General features: G+C 36.1%; 2 protein-coding genes across 4 annotated transcripts in view; both read left to right on the top strand.

Annotated features, from left to right (window-relative positions):
- LOC145721354 (ubiquitin carboxyl-terminal hydrolase MINDY-3-like) overlaps positions 1-20355 on the top strand; it is a 287265-nt gene that overhangs the window by 61755 nt on the left and 205155 nt on the right. The gene's annotated exons all lie outside the window — the stretch shown is intronic.
- MINDY3 (MINDY lysine 48 deubiquitinase 3) overlaps positions 1-20355 on the top strand; it is a 66902-nt gene that overhangs the window by 43049 nt on the left and 3498 nt on the right. The window contains exons 7-11 of one of the 3 annotated variants that reach the window (XM_081820658.1): positions 284-356; positions 15309-15381; positions 17541-17628; positions 17734-17762; positions 17946-19114. In XM_081820658.1, coding sequence (XP_081676784.1) covers positions 284-356; positions 15309-15381; positions 17541-17628; positions 17734-17762; positions 17946-17991 — 309 coding nt within the window. In that variant the 3' untranslated portion in view covers positions 17992-19114. Of the gene's footprint in view, positions 1-283; positions 357-15308; positions 15382-17540; positions 17629-17733; positions 17763-17945; positions 19115-20355 lie in introns of those variants that run through there. The other 2 variants (XM_081820657.1, XM_081820656.1) reach the window with 2 other exon arrangements.

The raw sequence follows: 20355 nt of genomic DNA, 5'->3' as shown, positions 1-20355 counted from the left end.
GGCAGGGAGTCTGCTTCTCCCTCTGACCCTCCCCCCTCTCATGTGCTCTCTCTCTCCTCTCATCCTCTCTCTCAAATAAATAAATCTTTAAAAAAAAATGTCCAATTAAGGCCCAGAGAAGTTTGTGACTTACCTAGTCACACACATCTGATAGAAATATCACTCAAAATCTTCTGACTCCCGATTTCCTAATTTCCTCACCCTAGCCTCATATTTGTTCTGTTTATTTTTAAGGCCGTGATATTATTGTGGCTGGTTGATAGCAGGCTTTTTTTCTTTTCAGGACATGGCTTTAGTTGCTCCCGAGGCTCCTTCAGAACAAGCCAGGAGAGTTTTTCAAACCTATGATCCAGAAGGTAAAAGATTTTCTTTTATTATCATTGACTCGGTGTTTTATATCTTTATATGTTTGAAATGGATTGATACCTGAGTTTTATTCAAAAGTATTTTTGGATTATTGAATAAAATGTAGGTTGCATTTCTTGAAAATTTTAAATTGGAAATGTAAAAATGGGAACAAATAAGGATGCTTAATGATTGTCAAATTCTCACATGGTGTAAGGTTTGCAGGTTTCTTGGGCTAACAGAGTTATGATTACTTGCATCTTGACCTCTGAAAGTCTGCGTTAAACAGGAAAATATCACCTTCTAAACAAGCTTTTTGAAAAGGTATTCCTTTATTCTGTTATTCAAATTAATATTAAATAAGTCTTCCAGAATACTTTTTAAAATTGAAATAGACAAATATTCTGTAAATTGTAGGTATACAAAGTGTTGCTTTGATAATTTATATATTGCAGAATGGTAACTACGGTAGCATTAGCTAACACCTCTGTCATGTCACATAGTTACCATTTTTCTGTGGTGACAAGATCTAGTCTCTTAGCAACTTTGAAGTTTATTTATAGCACAATATTTTATACTATAATAACTATGCTGTGCATTAGCTCTCCAGAACTTATTTATCTACTAGTTGCAAGTAACATCTTAAAACATCTCCCTCACTAACCTACCTCCCCAGCCCCCGGTAACCATCATTCTTCTCTTTTTTACAAATTCAGCCTTCTTAGATTCCACATACAAGTGACACTGTGCAGTATTTCTTTTTATTTGTCTGACTTATTTCACTTAGCGTAATGCCCTTGAGGTCCATCCATGTTTTTTCAGAAGGTAGGAGTTCCTTCATTATCATGGCTAATCAATATTCCATTGTATATATAGGTATATAAACCACATCTTCTTTATCCATTCATCCCCTGGTGGACAGGTAGGTTGTTTTCACATCTTGGCTGTTGTGAATAATGCTGCAGTGACTGGGGTAGTGCAGATAGCTCTTCAAACTATTGATTTCAGTACCATCAGATAATACCTACCACTAGGATTGCTACATCGTATGGTAGTTCTGTTTTCAATTATTTTTTGAGTAATTTTTTTTATATGTTTTCTTTAGTAGGTGTACCATTTCATATCTTCTCTAGCAGTATATACTGGTGCTCTTTTCTCCACATACGCATCAACATTTACCTCTTCGGATAAAAGCCATCCTAACAGGTGTGAGGTGATGCCTCATTGTAGTTTTGATTTGCACTTTCTTGATGATTAGTGATATAGAGTATCTTTTCATATGCCTATGGGCTATTTGTTGTCTTTAGGAAAATGTCTCTTCAGACCCATTGTTCTTTTTTAATTGGATTATTTTATTTTTTGCTAGTGAATTCTATGAATTCTTAAGGGGTTAACGCCCCAAACACATTATCAGATAGAGGGTTTGGGAAGATTTTCTTCCATTCTGTAGGTTGTCTTTTCAATTTGTTGTTTCCTTTGCTGTGCAGAGGCTCTTTAATTTAATGTGACCCCACTTGTTTATTTTAGGGGTTTTTTGCTTGTGTTTTGATGTCTTATCCTAGAAATCACTGCCAAGACCAATGATGAGGGGTTTTTTTCCTATGTTTTCTTAGAGGAGTTTTACAGTTTCAGGTCTTACATTTAAGTCTCTGATCCATTTCAAGTTAATTTTTGTGAGTCATGTAAGGGGTCCAGTTTCGTTCCATTTCATAGCCATCTCATGGAGATACCGCGTTTTTCCAGCACCATTTATTGAAGAGACAATCCTTTCCTCAGTGTGTGTTTGTGGCATCCCTGTCAAAAATTAGTTGACCATATATGAATGGGGTTAAACCTGGGCTCTCTACTCTGCTGAACTGGTCTATGTGCCTGTTTTTATGCCAGAACCATACTCTTTTGATTATTATAGCTGTGTAATGCAGGTTGAAAACCAGGTAGTATGACACCTTTGGCTTTATTTCTCTTTCTCAGGATTACTTTGGCTGTGCAGTCTTCTGTGATTCCAAACAAATTTTTTCTATCTGTGACAAATTTCTTTGGAATGTTGATAGGGATTGCATTGACTCTGTAGATCGCTTTGGGTACTATGGACATTTTCACAGTATTCTTCCAATCCAAGTATACAGGATACCTTTCCATTATGTATCATCTTTGATCTCTCATCAGTGTCTTCATTTTTGGTGTATATGTCTTACATCTCCATGGTTAAGCTTATTCCTAAATATTTCATTGTTCCAAAGCTATTGTAAATGGGATTGCTTTACTTTCTCTTTCAGCTAGTCCGTTCGTGTATAAAAATGCAACTGGTATCAGTACGTTGATTTTGTATCCTGCATATAAAATGAAACCATTTATTAGTTCTAACAGTGGTTTAAGGGAGTCTCTAGAGTTTTATAAGATCATGTCATCTGTATGAATGCCTTTTCTTTCTTTTTCTTACCCAATTGCTCTGGCAAGGACTTTTTTTCATCATTGAGTATGATATTACCTGTAGGTTTGTCATCTGTGCCCTTATTACACTAAGGAACATAACCTCTATAAGAAATTTTTTGAGCGTTTTTCTCATGAAAGGATTTCCATTATGCCAAATGCTTTTTCTGCATATTGAGATGATCATATTTTAATTTTATTAATGTGACATGTACCACATTTATTGATTTCTGTATGTCAAACCATCCTTGCATCCCTGGAATAAATCCCACTTGATCATCATGTATGATCTTTTTAATGTGCTGTTGGGTTTGGTTTACTAATATTTTATTGATAATTTTTGCATCTGCATTCATCAGGGATATTAACCTATAGTTTTCTTGAAGTGTCCTTATCTGGCTTTGGTATCAGGATAATACCGGCCTCATAAAATAGTTGAGGAGTATACCCTCATCTTCAGTTTTTTTGGTACACTTTGAGAGGAACTGGCATTAATTCTTTAAGTGTTTGGTAGATTCACCAGTGAAACCATCTGTTCCTGGGCTTTTGTTTGTTAAAAGGTTTTGGATTACTTTGTCAATCTCCTTTTTGTTAGTGATCTGTTCAGATTTTGTGTGTCTTCATGATTCTGTCTTGGTAGGTTATATATTTCTAGAAATTCATTTCTTCTAGGTGGTCTAGTTTGTTGGTGCATGATTGTTCATAATAGTCTCTTCTGATACTTTCTCTGGCATCAAGTTGTAACGTTTCCTCTTTCGTTTCTGATTTTGAGCCCTCTCTTTCTTGGTGTATATAGCTAGAGGCTTGTCTGTTTTTTCCAAACCAAGCTCTTAGTCTCATCTTTTCTATTGGTTTTCTGGTCTCTCTTTCATTTATTTCCATTCTGATCTTTGGTATTTCCTTCTTTCTGCTAACTGTGGACTTAGTTTGTCTTTGTTTTCTAGTTTTTTGAGGTGTAATGTGAAGTTGAGGTCTTTCTTAAACTTCTCTTAAAACTGCTTTTGCAGCATCTCATAGGTCTTGATATGTTGTGCTTCCATTTTCATTTGACAATATTTCTTGATTTTCCATTTGAGTTCTTCTTTGACGCATTGGTTGTTCAGGAGCATGTTGTTGAATCTCCATGACTTTGTGAATTTTCCAGCTTTGTTACTGATTTCTAATTTCATACCTTGCTGGTCAGAAAAGATATTTGGTATGATCTCAATCTTCCTAAATTTGCTAAGACATTTTTTGTGATCTATCATGTGATCTATCCAGGATGTTCCATGTGCACTTAAGAAGAATATGCATTCTACTGCTGTTGAATAGACTCTTCTATATATGTCTAAAGTGTCATTTAAGTCCACGGTTTCCTTACTGATTTTCTGCATCGATCATCATTGTTAATAGTAGAGGAATTCAATACCCCACTTTTATTTCATTGCTGTCTAAAATTCTCCCCCGTGTTAATGAGTGTTTACTAAATTGAGGTGCTCCAAAATATGGTACATAAAGGTTTACAATTGTTATATCCTCCTGATGAATTGATCCCTTTATCATTACGTTTCCATTTGCATGGAAAATCTTTTTTTGATCCCTCTGAGAGTTTTTGTAGGCAGCATATAGTTGGGTTTTGTTTTTTTTTAATCCATGTAGCCACTCTTTTCATTGGAGAATTTATTGATAGGTAAGGACTTACTATTGCCATTTTCTTAATTGCTTTCTGACTACAGTTCTGTAGTTCCTTTCTTCTCTTGCTGTCTTGTGACTTGATTTTATAGCAGTATGCTTTGATTCTTCATTTATTACAGGTGTTTGCTCTGTGATTACTGTGAGGCTTTCATCGTATGTCTTACAGCCATCCATTTTAAGCTGGTAACAGTTTAACTTCAGTTACATCACAAAGTTCTGCCCATTTATGTGCCGTACTCATAATTTATTTTGATGTCCCAGTATACATCTCTTTATACTGTGTATTCATTAACATATTGTAGCCATAATTACTTTTAACACTTTTGCCTCTTAACCTATATGCTAGAGTTCAAAGTGATTTACACACCATTACAGGGTGAGAACGTTTTGTTTTGTTTGTTCATTGAGGTATAATTGACGTAAGACAATTTCAGCTGCACAACATAATGACTGTGTATATTGTGAAATGCTCACAAAGGTTTTTTTCTTGTGGTGAGACATTTTAAAGTCTATTCTTTGAGCATCTTTCAAATATGCAGTACAATATTACCTGTAATCACCCTGCTGTACATTACATCCCTTTATTTTGTAACTTGAAGCCTACACGTTTGACACCCTTCAACCTTTACATTCTCTATCCCCTACCACCAACCCTGCCCCAAAGCAATAAGTCTGTTCTCTTTATCTGTGAGCCAACTTTTGTTTTTAGATTCCCTATGTAACAGAGATCACATAGCATTTGTCTTTCTTTGATGTATTTCACTTAGCCTAATACCCTCGCCTTCCATGATGTTGTAGAAAATGGCAAGATTTCCTTTTTTATTGATGAGTGATATATATATATACGCACTCACGATAGAATATTTTTTTTTTTTCCCACTCATCCATTGATGGACACTTAGCTTCCATATCTCGGCTATTATAAATAATGCTGCAGTGAACATGGAGGTGCACATATCTTTTGGAGTTAGGTTTTTAATTTTTTTTTCCCAAAGATTTTATTCATTTGATAGAGAGAGACACAGCGAGAGAAGGAACACAAGCAGGGGGAGTGAGAGAGGGAGTAGCAGGCGCCCCGCCGAGCAGGGAGCCCGATGCAGGGCTCGATCCCAGGACTCCGGGACCACGACCCGAGCCAAAGGCAGACACCCAACGACCGAGCCACCCAGGCGCCCCTAGGTTTTTAATTTTTTAAGGCACTTCCATACTACTTTCCAGAGTGGCTGCACCAACAGTGCACCAATGTTCCCTTTTCTCTACATCCTTGCCAACACTTGTTATTTCTTGTCTTTTTGATAATAGCCATTCAACAAGTGTAAGGTAATAATGCATTGTGGTTTTGATTTGCATTTACCTGATGACGAGTGATGTTGAGTACCTCTTCATATACCTGTTGGCCATCTGTGTATCTGTTTCAGAGAAATGTCCATCCAGATCCTCTACCCATATTTTAATCAGATTGTTCAGGTATTCTGCTGTTGAGTTGTATGAGTTTATGTATTTTAGATATCGACCCCATATCAGATATATCATTTGCAAATATTTTCTTCCCTAAGCCATGTCCTAGAGCTTTCCATCTATGTTTTCTAATAGGAGTTGCATGTTTTCTGATACTGAATTTTTATGTATGGTATAAGACAGTGGTCCAGTTTCATTCTTTTGCATGTAGCTCTCCCAAATTTCCTAATGCCATTCATAGAAGAGACAGACTGTCCTTTCCTTTTGTGTGTTCCTTTGTTATGAATTGGCCATTTGTGGGTTTACATCTCTATTCTCTGCCATTATGTGTCTATTTTTATGCTAGTATCATACTCTTGATTACTGTAACTTTGTAATGTACTTTGCTATCAGGAAGTGTGATGCCTCCAGCTTTGTTCTTCTTTCTCAAGATTTCTTTGGGTATTTGGGGTCTTTGTGGTTCCATACAAATGTTTATTGTAGTTCTGTGAAATATGCCGTTGGTATTTTGATAGGGATTGCATTGAATCTGTAGCTTGCTATGGACATTTTAACAGTATTAATCCTTCCAATCCATAAGCACAGATTTGTATATTTCTTTCTTTAATGTATTATAGCTCTTTAACTTATTAAATTCCTATTTTATTCTTTTAATGCAATAGTAATGGGATTATTTTTATTAGTGTATAGAAATGCAACAGGTTTTTGTATTCTGCAACCTCACTGAATTTGTTAAACCATTTTTTAGTACTCTGCACATAGTGACAGTTTTACTTCATCCTTACCAATTTGGATGCCTTTTCTTGCCTAATTGCTTGGCTAGGACTTCCAATACTATGTTGACTAAAAATGGTGAGGGTAGACACCTTTGTTCCTTACCTTAGTGAAAAGCTGAAACCTTTTCCTCTATTGAGTGTGATAGTAGCTGTAGGTTTGTTAAACATGGCCTTTTATTGTGTCGAGGTAGTTCCCTTTATAAATATCTGCTATGTTGAGAGTTTGAATTGTGAATGGATGTTCAATTTTGTCAAAAGCTTTTTCTCCATCTGTTGAGAAGATTGTAATACGATTTTTTTTTATCCTTCATTCTGTTAACATGGTATATATATTTTTTTTTTTAATTTTTATTTATTCATTTGAGAGAGTGAGAATGAGAGAGAGTATATGAGAGGGGGCAGGGTCAGAGGGAGAAGCAGGCTCCTCGCCGAGCAGGGAGCCCGATGCGGGACTCGATCCCGGGACTCCAGGATCACGAACATGGTATATTATATTGATTGAGCTGTGGATGTTAAACCATCCTGGCATCCCACTTGATCGTGGTGTATCATACCTTTAACGTATTGTTGAATTTGATTTGCTAATACTTTGTTGAAGATTTTTGCATCTGTATTTATCAGGGATCTTGGCCTGCAATTTTCCTTTCTTGTGCCGTTTTTTGTCTAGTTTGGGAATATTCCTGCCTCTTCTCTTTTTGGAAGAGTTTGAGAAGAATTGGTATGTATTCTTTTAACATTTAGAATTCATCAGTGAAGCCACCAGGTCCTGGACTTTTGACAGGTTTTTTGATTACTGATTCAATTTCCTTACAGTTAGTCTGTTGTAGGTTTCTAAGAATTTATCTGTTTCTTCTTGTCTAGTTGTCCCATTATTTAGTATATAATTGTTGATAGTCTCCTCTGATCATTTGTATTTTCTGTGATTGTGGTATCAGGTGTTGTGTCTTTGATTCTGATTTTCTTTGAATCGTGTCTTATTTTCTTGGTGCATCTAAATTCAAAAAAACAGCTCTTAGTTTTATTGATCTTTTTCTATTTCATTTATTTCCACTCCAATTCTTGTTCCTTTTTTCTCCTTCCATTAATGTGGGACTTCATTTCTTTCTAGTTCCTTGACGTGTTTGACATAAACAGTCTTCTGTTACACTTCCAAAAGAGGATTTTGAATTTGACTGTATAGTCACCTTTATCATTGACTTTTATACTTACATTTTCATGTTACTAATTTAGTGTCCTTTCATTTCAGCCTTAAAAACCCTAGTATTTCTTATAAGGTGGGTACATGGTGATAAATTCCCTTAGCTTTCCCAGTAAAATTGTAATTCAGAAAGAAAGGACAAGTAAAGTATTCTTGTTGACAGGTTTTTCTTTTGAGCACATGCTCTCTTGGCCTGCAAGGTTTCCTGCTGATGGCCTTATTGAGATTCCTTCTGTTGCTGCTTTCAAAGTTCTCAGTCTTTGATTTTTGAGAGCTTGATTACAGTAACATGTTTTGGTGAAGAAGATCTTTTGGGATCTTTGAGCTTCATGTACCTAGATGTCTCATCTTGCTCCCCAGCTTTCACAAGGGAAACCCTATAAGGCTATCAGCTAATTTTTTCAGCAGAAACTTTGCAGGCCAGAAGTCAGTGGCTTAATATGTTCAAGTGCTGAAAGGAAAAAAAACTTAGAGCCAAGAATATCAAAGAAGAGAGTTTCTCACAGCAACCAGTTAAAGGAGGGTCTCACCAGTAAACCAGCCTTACAAGAAAGGTTCGAGGAACTCCTTTAAAAGGCCACAACTAGAAGAAAATTAATTATGAAAAGAAAAAGTTTCACTAGTAAACACAAACATTATAGTAAAGGTAGTAGATTAATTATGTATAAAGTCAATATGGAGGTTAAAACACAAAAGCAGTGAAATCAATTACATGTACAAAAATTAGTCAAGATGCAAAAAAACATGTAAACAGGACATTGTATACATAAAATGTGGACTAGGGAATAATAAATATTTAATGCTTTTAGAATGTGTTTGAACTTAATATAGACACACACAGCATGCTGTATATGAACCCCATGATAACCAAAAGATACACAAAGAGAAAGCAATTCAAACGCTAAAGGAAACCACAGCACAATGGCAATACATACATAACTATAAAAATTACGTTAAATGTAAATGGACTTAATGCTCCAATGAAAGGCTATAGGCTGACTGAATGGATAAAAGAATAATATTCTGATGTAAGTGGGGTGTTAAAGTCTCCTCCTATTACTGTAGTACTCTCATTGTCTCCCTTGAGGTCTGTTAATTTTTGCTTTATATAATTAGATATTTACAATTCCCATGTCTTCTGTTGGAAGGATCCCTTGATCATTATGTAATGACCTTCTTTGTCTTGTTGCTGCCTTTGTTTTAAAGTCTATATTTTGTCTGGTATAAGTATTGCTATCTTGCTTTTTTTTTTTTTTTAAACTTCATTTGTATGAAATACCTTTTCCCATCCCTTCACTTTCAGTCTGTATGTGTCCTTAGGTATGGAGTTTCTTGTAGGCAGAATACAGATCAGGAACAAGACAAGGATGCCCACTCTCGCCGCTTTTATTCAGCATAGTAGTGGAAGGTGCAGCAATCAGACAAGATATAAAAGGCATCCAGATTGGTAAGGAAGAAGTAAAACTATTTTCAGATGACATACAACTGTATATAAAAATCACAAAGACTCTGCCAAAAAACTATTAGATCTAATTCATGAATTCAGGAAGGTTGTAGGATACAAAATCAATATACAGAAATAATAAGGGAAAGGAAGGAAACCATGCCATTTACAACTCTATCAAACAGAATAAAATACCTAGTAATAAATCTAACCAAGGAGGCAAAAGACCTGTACTCTGAAAATTGCAAGATATTGACATTGATGAAAGAAATTTAAGAAAACACAAATGGAAAGATAGACCAGGCTCTTGAATTGGAAGAATTAATATTGTTAAAATTATTGATATCACCCCAAGCAATCTACAGATTCAGTGAAATCCCTATCAAAATAACAATAGTGGCTCTCACAGAACTTGAACAAAAAGTCCTAAATTGCATGTTGAACCACAAAAGCCATAGCAAGCTTGAGAAAGATGAACAAAGTTGGAAGTATCACGATTTCAAGATATACTACAAAGCTATAATAATCAAAATGGTATGGTGTGGCATACAGATCAATGAAACAGGATAGAGACCCCAGAAATAAACCCATGCTTATGTGGTCAGTTAATCTATGACAAAGGAGGCAGGAATATACAATAAGGAAAAGACAATCTCTAAAATAAATGGGGCTGGAAAAACGACCACTTTCTTAAACCCTACACAAAAATAAACTCAAACTGGATTAAAGACTTAAATATGAGACCTGAAACCATAAACTCCTAAAAATGAACCCCCAAAAAAACCAAATTGGCAGTAATTTGGATATCAAACTTAGCACTACTTTCCTGGATCTGTCTCCTCAAGGGAAACAAAAAAACTAAACTATTGGCACTACATCAAACTAAAAAGTTTTTGCACAGCAAAGGAAACCAGCAAAACAAAAAGGCAAGCACTGAATGAGAGAAGGTATTTGCAAATGATATATCTGATAAGGGAGTAGTATCCAAAATATATAAAGAACTCATACAGTTCAACACCAAAAAAACACATCCAATTTTAAAATGAGCAGAACACCGCCATACACATTTTCCCAAAAAAGACCTACAGATGGCCAACAGACAGATGAAAGATGCTCAACATCACATTAGTGGAAATGCAAATCAAAATCATGATATCACCTCACATCAGTCAGAATTATCTGGTATCAAAAACACAAGAAATAAGTGTTGACAAGGATATCGAAAAAAAGGGACCCTCATGCAGGGGGTTGGAATGCAGGCTGGTGCATTATGGACAGCAGTATGGAGTTTCCTCAAAAAACTAAAAATACAAGTACTACATGATACAGTAATTCCACTTCTGGATATTTACCAGAAGATAAGGAAAATATTGATTTGAAAAGACAGAGACACCCCTGTGTTTACTGCAGCATTATTTATAATAGTCAAGCTATGGAGGCAACCCAAGTGTCTATAGAAGAATGGATAAAAATGTGGTATATACACAGGAATGTTACTCAGCCATAAAAAAGAATGAAATCTTGTCATTCACAACAATATCGACGGACCTAAAGGGTATAAGGCTAAGTGAAATAAGCCAAACAGAGAAAGAAAAATACCATATGATTTTACTTAGATGTAGAATCTAAAAAACAAAGGAACAAGCCAGCAGTACAACAACAATGGTGACAAGAGAAACAGACTCAAATCGATGGTGGCCAAATGAGAGGAGGTTGCGGGGAGGGGCAAAATGGGTGAAGGGGATCATGAGGTACAAACTTCAATTCTAAAATTGAAGCCACAAGGATGAGAAGTACAGCATAGGGAATATAGTCAATATTGTAATATGCTTCTCACAGTGAACGTTTGTAACATATAATTGAATCAGTGTGTGTGTGTGTGTATATATATACACACACACACACATATACATACACTAAATATCAACTACAATTCAAAATTAAAAGTCAAATGGCTTCCTAAACTGCTAAGAACACTTCTGTTGGTATCCGACAGCCTGGATTCAAATCCCACCTCTGTTACTCAGCTGTGTGATGTTGGACACGTTCCTAACCTCAGTGTTCTCCTCCCTAAAATGGACTTAATACCTACTTTACATGGATTATTCAAGTACTCAATAAATTGACCATGTCGTTGTTTAAAAAAAAACAGGTGGCACAGAGCTTAGTTTTCTTCAAATTCTTCTACATAGATGGTATTTGAAATGATAGACACAGGTTTGTGTATTACACACAATGGGATTTGTTCTGTTTTCTCTTATTATTCTCCCTCAGCCCTCCCCCTGGTATAATTACATTTCAGGAAGCAGCCCAGTTTGGGCAAGGGATATGTATTTGGATTTAAAAAGAGCCCCTTAAATGCTATTTCTTTAGGTTGATGAGATACAGTGACTGTTTACTATTCATCAGCCCTTAGACATTCTCTAGAAATTGCCTTTTGTTCAATTCAGTCCTCTCTATTCCTCTTAAATGATACCATTTTCTTCTCTGTTCCCTTGCTACTCCCCCCCACCCCGCCCCCCATCGTCACTGCCATCCTCACCTTGCTGTAGCAATGTCAGCGCTGTTTGGTGTAGGCCACCCCCCCCCAATAGTTTCTCTGTGTCCCGCCACCATGTTTTGTATCTTTCCTATCACATAATACAGGTGGTTCTGCAAGACAAGCCATAAATTACTCCTTTCTTTCTGATTTTTCATATGTTTACAAAGCATTTTTGGATGAACCATGGTGCCTGAACAGAGTACTTTGTTGAAACTTTAAGTTAGGACTAGCTTGAATAATTAAATATAACAAGGGTTGTTGAGCAGCTGTTGTGACAAGCAACCTCTGCTTGGCAGGAGCTCACATTTACTGGGGAGCCAGATGAGCAAACCAGTAGTAATACTAAGGCAAAGAGGCCAAGGAACACTGAAAATGAAAATGTCATAATTTCGCCTAGGGACAAAAGTTGCATTCTTTTTTCTACAGGTTATATTAAATTGCAGCTATACGTTATTTTTTAATAGGATTAGGTAAAGTATAATACAGTGTTTAGTAAAAAGGAATTTACTATTTGACTAAAACAAATGGCATTAAATTACCTTTAGATCTCAATTTTATTTTCTATTCCCAAGAAACTTGACTCTCACACCTACAGTGGTTTGAAAATGTTACAGTCCTAAGTGCTGCCGTGTTCTACCCCATCCCCTCACAAGTCTCCTGCCTTCTCTGTTAATTCCTGGGATTTGCTTTCCTCCTGCAGCAGTTTAACCAGTGACAACACTTGCCAGGCTCTCCCTTTTATTCCCTTGGCTTTCAGAACAGAAATCAGGATTCAGTGTAAATGGTGAGCTGATCAGGAAATGACTCACTTAACTGCAACGCTAACTTTCCTTCATCAGTGCTTTTTTACATGGAGTTATTCCTCCTCTCAACCACTCCACACTTTTTACAGTTAAAGCTTCTAATTTTTAAACACACAGCTTTCCCCCCCCCTTTTTTTTTTTTAAAGATTTTATTTATTTATTTGACAGAGAAAGACACAGCGAGAGAGGGAACACAAACAGGGAGTGGGAGAGGGAGAAGCAGACTCCCCGCCAAGCAGGGAGCCCGATGCGGGACTCGATCCCGGGACTCCAGGATCATGACCTGAGCCGAAGGCAGTCGCTTAACCAACTGAGCCACCCAGGCGCCCGCTTTTCCCCTTTTCAAGTGTTTTAAAACAATTTAACTGCTTAAGATCACAACTGGTGCACTCTCTTGTCCTCTCTCCACCTCCTGTTCCTCATTGTTCTGAGCCTTAAAGCCTGTGGAAGTCCATTTTATGCTCATCTGGTTAAGTTACCTATGCATTCAAGCTGTAGAGTGCTGATGAGGTCTGGGTAACTGGTCAGCAAATGGTCCTCACTGGTATTTCCTCTGCTCTTGGTACCAAGGGCTTATCATTGCATCTCTACTTTAATCGTCTCTCAGGCATTCGTTGCCTAAATACTAGATGTCCTAAGCTTCATCTGCTTTCAGACTTAAGGATTTCTTTTTCTAAAGAATTTGTCTGATACTTTATTTTGTATGAATTCAAGAATAAAGTAACATCACTATAAAGGTTTTTTGGTAAGCAGTTTTCCAAATCGCCTCTTCTAATTGGAGGTATAGTAAAAGTCTTTGGTATATTATGAAAATTACATTATAGTCTAGCTTTAAAATACTGTATGCACTAAATGTAGAATCACTGAGTTGGTAGTTACTGTTGTTCTCTAGAATGTCTGTCCTTAAGATACTCATAGGTATCTTAAAAATATGTTGGAATATCTATGTTTGAGGTTAATCGTGTTTGAGTGAAGAAGGTTGTTTTCCTAGTTGTTGTTTGCCTCTCTGTAGTGCTAGTTAGCTCCTTATCTGGATGGAAGCTGAGTCTCTAATTATGTGAAGAAGAGATAAGACCTCCCACCATTCAGGGCTCCTGAGGAACATTGTAATACAGACTGTTTATCAGGTGGATATACACGATAGCCCAAAAAACAAGGAAACCTATGCGGAGAATTGTTCTGGTCAACTAGTGGCCAAATAAAGCCTGTTTTACATTTTGAATGCTGAGGTTTTAGCTGTGACTTAGCTAAACAAATGAGTTTTCTACCTTTTAACCTGAGCAAATTTAAGCTTACAAAGCTTGAATATTTTCACATGTACCTTCTAACAAGTTCTTTACTTACTCTCTATGCCTCAAATTACTGGTAACTTGAAAATTTGGATTTAAACATTCACTTTTAAAAATTATACGTGTTTAATTATACTAAATGAGGGGCTATCCTAAATGAGGGGGACCTAGGTGGCTCAGTCGGTTAAGCTTCTGCCTTCGGCTCAGGTCATGATCTCAGGGTTCTGGGATTGAGTCCTGCATCGGGCTCCCTGCTCAGTGGGGAGTCTGCTTCCTCTCCCACTCCCACTGCTTGTGCGCTCTGTCAAATAAATGAATAAAATCTTAAAAAAAAATCCTAAATGATTCTTGGCCTTTTAGTCAAGGCCCATTTTTCTTCGGATGGCTAAGCATCTGCTTAAGAGGTTTAAGACTGTAAAATCTTAACTTCTTTCCTTTCTGGTAGAGTCCATGCCACATCCTGAAAGAACCACTACATTTTATTCTGCAGTATGATTATAGAAGCAGGTCTTTTATACATCTTGTTCTCCATGACAAGACTTTGTTTCTAAATTATCTAATCCCTGAAAAGGATATTGTGTAGAAAGTTGATTTAAAGCTGAAACAGTCTCCAGGAATGAGTAAATGGGTAGAGAAACTCAGACATTGCACATTTAAGGGAATGAACTTGCTTGTTCAAACAGTGATTTCAAATGGCCCTACACGCCTTCTTTGTGTGTCATGTGCTATTGCATCATCCAAGTTTGGGCCCTTTCCCAATGCTATTTCCTCAGCAAGCCCAAGAAAAGGAGTTTTTTCCATAAACTAGTCTTCATCAACCATTTGATTCTGTTCTGCATTTCAACTTTTGAATTTTTCCCACTAAATCTATGGCTTTTATTTAAATGAAGTCTGTTACAGGGATAGCTCTTGGTCCTATATTGTCAGATATCTAAATAACAGCACATCATTAACATTCTTTCAAAAAGAATGACATTATAACCAACATTGTAACTAAAGGAATTTGTTGGTAAAGACTTATTTTAATTGGATATTTCTTAAAGGGAATTTAAAGGTTCACATTGTTATTCAAAGACAAAATTACTAAATAATTATGAAAACTTTAAATAGAAAAACACTTTTATCGATGAAATTTATAAGCCTCTTTAAAAAGGCGTAATTTGACTTTCAAGTTTCCTTGGAATTCTCAGGTAGAAGTCATGTGGAGTTTTTTTTATTAGAAAAATAACTCATTGCCTCTGTGCCTAAGAAAACTCAAAGAAGAGAGTAATAGGCACGTGATTTTTCTCATAGCATTTCTTGAAGCAAACTCTTATTCAAGATGCTAATGCTATTTTTTTTCCCCCCAGATAATGGATTTATACCTGATTCACTTCTAGAAGATGTGATGAAAGCATTGGACCTTGTTTCAGATCCTGAATAGTAAGCTAAATAGGAAATATTATTTAACTGACTTAAAACCGTACACATTTTGGCCTTTTTTAAAAATCTAAACCTGCATATCGGCAGCTTAGTTCTTTATATAAAGCAAAGATTTAGGAAGAAATCAAACTAATCCGTATTTATAGCAGAGACTCAACAAACTCTTTTTCTATTGTTTTTTCTCACTACAAAACCTTTTCCATTTTTTTTAAATTTTGTTCATATCTGAAAGTAATGACAATTACCTATAATGTCCGTATTGCTAGTCGCCCTGCTTAAAGGACCAGCAACCTTCTGACTTGGTCTTAAAGACATTTGATTGAAGACATTGGACATTCTATATCATTAAATTGACTGATCTAAAACCTTTGTAAGCAACCCCAGTATGTTACGGAATATAGTTTTCAGTCTTGCCAAATGTTAATATCATGTCCTCTTCATTCTTTTATATTTTGTACATTGATACATCTATAACTTCTTTCATAAATTTGTGCTTTTTGTTATCCAGGAGAATCTCTCAGTAAGGGGATACATCTTTTGCTCAAATAGGAAAATTTAAAGATCACCTATGATCTATACTAACTTTTCCTCCTTCTGCAGTTTATTTTCAGTCTGAAAGTTATCTGACAATGAACAAATTAGAGCTTACAAAACATCACAGGAAAAGATTCAGCAAAAGCATAATCAAACATATTAATATACGCAGTTTTTAGAACTAGATATATATAACTGTTCTTAAATAGCTTGGTGTATTTTCTTTGAGAGTATGAAACACACAAACATTTTCAAATTGCTCACATCTGAATTAATTTGTGTCTTGCTACCTAGAGCTATGATATTATTAATTGTTTCCAACTTAAAGAGGAACTCAAATCAGAAGATTGAACTTGTCCAATAAATGGTATAATTGTAATTATGATTTGCAATTTTACGAAATATGTATTTATTCTGAATGGATTTCCAAGTAGAAACCGTCTTGTTTATTGACTGTAATTTGCAAAAGAGAATTGAACTCAAGCTTTTTTCGTTACTGACAATTCTTAAGCGGGAAAGGAGGAAAAAAAGAAAAGTTCATTTTTTTTTTTCAAATTCTTACATATGTGGCTATATATCATCTACTTAATTTTCCTTTTTTCATCAGAATACATAACATACCTTGAATTATAAAGTTAGTATACTAAGTTAGACTGGACTGAGTTCTTCGTTCTGTATTTTGGTCTACTCACATTTAAAATATGTGATGGCCTATAAACGAACAGCACCTCATTAGGATTAATGAATTAAATACATTAAATATGACCTTGCCTTCGTTTGTTTCATGTCCTAACCTGCTGCCTTTACTCAGACCCACTCAACCGTCATATCCTTTGCATTGTAGAACGAGGTATATTTACCCTGGCATGTAGGATTGGGGAGAGAACATGGAAAATGAAAATTTTCTGCAAAGACCATTTTCATTTTTACAACTCTGCCCTCCTAGTCACACATAACCCCTTTCACCAGCCTTGGCTCCACCTAAATGGCAAGAGCTAAGCAAAGCACCATTCACTGGAGACTGCTTCTGGAATACTATAGTCCATGCCGCTCACTGTCCTTCACTACACCTCAGCTCTCTTTACCTCTTCACCCTTTACCCTCCGGGTTACATCGTCTAAGCTTAAATTTTAAGCTTCCTTCACATTTGGTTCTTGAAAGTAAGTCTTTTGGGAGATGTTTTTGACTATCTGATGTGCCTTTTGATACTGTTTCTTCTTCTCTTTGAGCTTAAACATTTTTTTAAGTTAAATGCCTCATATGATTGTTAAATTCAGACATGCTTATGAAGCAAAGAGAATGGCCTGTGGGAGGTTATAAGCCTGCCTTTACAAGCCAAGCTTTTTAAATTACTTTACCTAATAAGGGACCATGTTCCAAAGTCGTCATCATCATTTAAATTCTAAATAGTAACAGAGCACTCTGGTTTAAAAATAACCAAGTTTTGGCGAATTAGATGTCATTCCTGTGTATTTGTCATTAAGGGTCTAAAAAGAGCAGCTCTTAAGATTTTTGGCAGTCAGATGTGTTATAGTACTAGTTATTTAATCTTTATGAAAGAAGGAAAATAAGCTTTTTCTCCTTTGGTATCCACTGATTTTTTTTCTTTTTTTCCCTCCCCATAGTATAAATCTCATGAAGAATAAATTAGATCCAGAAGGATTAGGAATCATATTATTGGGTCCATTCCTTCAAGAATTTTTTCCTGATCAGGTAACATAGTTGAAGAAATAGTTAATGTTTTGTTCTACTGGGATGAGCATTTTGTGATTGTTTCAGCATTTCTTTTCTATTCATGTAAAATGGTCTAACATGCAGATAGAAGACGAAGAAAGCACAGTTATGATGTAAATACTTTTCCATACAGAGAGGGTAGAAGGGTATGTGTGTTCCAAAACAGTAACACAAAATTTCTGGGGAGTGGGTAGTGGAAGAGTATACATGCACCACTATATACACATTAAGAAACAGGTGGAGTAAAAAGAGAAAGAGCCTCTTTATCCACCTGCACCCTATTTTCCTTCTCTCAGGTCACTGTTATTCATAGATGGTATGTATCTTTTTGGAACTTTTTAAATACACTTAAATAAATAGAGAAGGTAAAGGAGTACGTATGTTGGGGAAACGCCTAAGTTCCAGGAGAATTTTAGTTGAGTAAAAGAAGAACCTTTGAGAGGAGCTGTGCTATTTCATGTTAGGACTTGTCTTCCACTGGGTCTTGAGAGGAGCTAGTCTCAATACTCCTGAGTTATGACTACATCATTGACAAAGCCCATTCTGTAGCCTACGCCTGTCTTCTCTTCGTGTTTCCTATCTCTGAAGGATTTTACTGCTAAACCAGATGCTAAATTTAGGCCAGATATAGTGGGATCGTTTCATCGGATACCGTTGTGGTTTATGTTAAAGATCATTGTTTCAATAGAAATGCCAGTTTCTATTTCACCTCCCTTATAAAAGACATGTACTGCCAAGCTTAAAATGATGGAGGGAAAATGTCAAGATATAAGTGTTAATTTGATGTTTCAGGTTTAAATTATCTTTAACAGAGTAGACATTATTGACATTCAGTCTTGGTAATTAAAAGAGAACCCATATTTTCTGAATCTGGATCTGCTATGGTTAATGTGAGGAAAGAAAGTGAGGTGAAATTCAAAAAGTCAGTATATCCCAGGATAGCGAGACTTCTTTAAATTTTGGTAAATGTTTCATGGAAAAAAAAAATACTCTTTTCTGACATTATTAAAATGACTACTGGATTGTGGTATCCTCTCTGTTTTAGATATCTTAATGTTCAGTAAATGATAGCATTAACTTTATAGCATTAAATTAAAAACTATTGCCCTAAATTTGTGGGCAGATTTTGAAAAGTGCTTGGGAAATATAAACAAAGTGGGATAGTTACCAACTCTTTTCAGATGTGATTTATTACATAGTAGTATTTGTAAATATTCTAAGAACTTAGTAGTTCAAGAAATTAAATTTTTAATTGTAGTATTCCTTGAGGTAATTTAAATCCCCTGGTTCTTTCAAAGTGTAATCTCCAAAAGCTTATTAGAAATGCAAGTCCTCAGGTCCCTTCTCCAGGGGATTCTCCAGGTGCCAGGGTTTGAGACCTGCTGCTTCTGAGGAAGACTGGTCACACTCCCACCTACTCTCACTCTTCTGAACTTTCTGTGGCGCATCTCTTCTGACCACCGCCCACACCACTGAGGTCATCTTTATACTCCTTTGTACCTAAAAGACCAATTTTGTGAAACTCAGTAAACATTTAATCAAGTAAAGTTGCAAAACTGGGGTCAGAAGGGCAGCCAGGAAAATATCTAACTTCAGTAATCTACAAATGCTTAAAGTAGGTGCTAGGGAAGAGCAATTTCTTTGCCTGGAGGAAAGGCAGATTGGAGAGGGAGGTTAGGGGGGCTGCAGAGGAATACAGAGAAGCATTTCAAGGCAATTTGTTTATAATAAGAATAGCAGAAGCAACTACCATTTTTTTAAAGCTCATAACTGTGCCCGGGGTACTGTGTGCCTTATAATTTAGGTACTATAGTCCCTCCATTTTGTCAGTGAGGAAATTGAAGATTAGAGAATTTAAGAAAATAGCTTGAAGTCATACAGCTAGACAGTGGCTAATTCAGCAGTCCAGGGTAGGTACTGGCCACTGTGTTACAGTTACTTTCTGTTGATATTTTAGCATTTTCTGCCAATTGTTAATGAGTGGAACTAAAGAATATAAATTGTGTATCCATTCCAGTAAAATGTTTACTTTCTAAGTACTCTGAAAATAAACAGCCAAATTATCTAAGAGACTAATTCTACATCAACTCATGTATACAATTAAGAAAATGATCACATTATTGATTTTTCTATTTTTTGTAAAGCATTTTGAGTAGGATGCAAAGAATTATAAACTTAGATTTATTAGATCTCTTTTTTTAAGATTTTATTTATTTGAGAGAGAGAGAGCATGGTGGGGGAGAGACCGAGGGAGAAGCACACTCCCCGCTGAGCAGGGAGCCCGATGTGGCGCTCCATCCCAGGACCCTGGGACCATGACCTGAGCCGAAGGCAGACGCTTACCTAACTGAGCCACCCAAGCACGCTGCTTTATTAGATCTCTTCTCAACTTTCAAGAAGTTTAAAAAAAAAAAAAAAAAATATATGAATGTACAAAGAGCCAACAACAAAAAGTCTTTTCATGGGAAAATGACTTAATACGTTTGTCTGAAACAGAAAATTCAGACAACCGAGTAGGTGGAGAAATGGCAGAAAAGGTAGATTAGGTCCTGTATTTTAGGATTCTTGGTTGCAAATCACAGCCTGAATTGACTGCAGTGGGAGGGAAAGGTAAGAATTGTGAGGAGTAGCTTACAGGCATTCAGGAACGGAAGGAGGGAGGACTGGGGCCGTCTGTCCCACTCCCCTCCTTTCTCTAGAACATTG

This window comes from Leptonychotes weddellii, chromosome 5 (genome assembly GCF_054177405.1).
Source record: "Leptonychotes weddellii isolate Sample4059 chromosome 5, ASM5417740v2, whole genome shotgun sequence".
Classification (NCBI taxonomy): Eukaryota; Metazoa; Chordata; class Mammalia; order Carnivora; family Phocidae; genus Leptonychotes; species Leptonychotes weddellii.
This window is presented reverse-complemented; position numbering and strand designations above follow the sequence as displayed.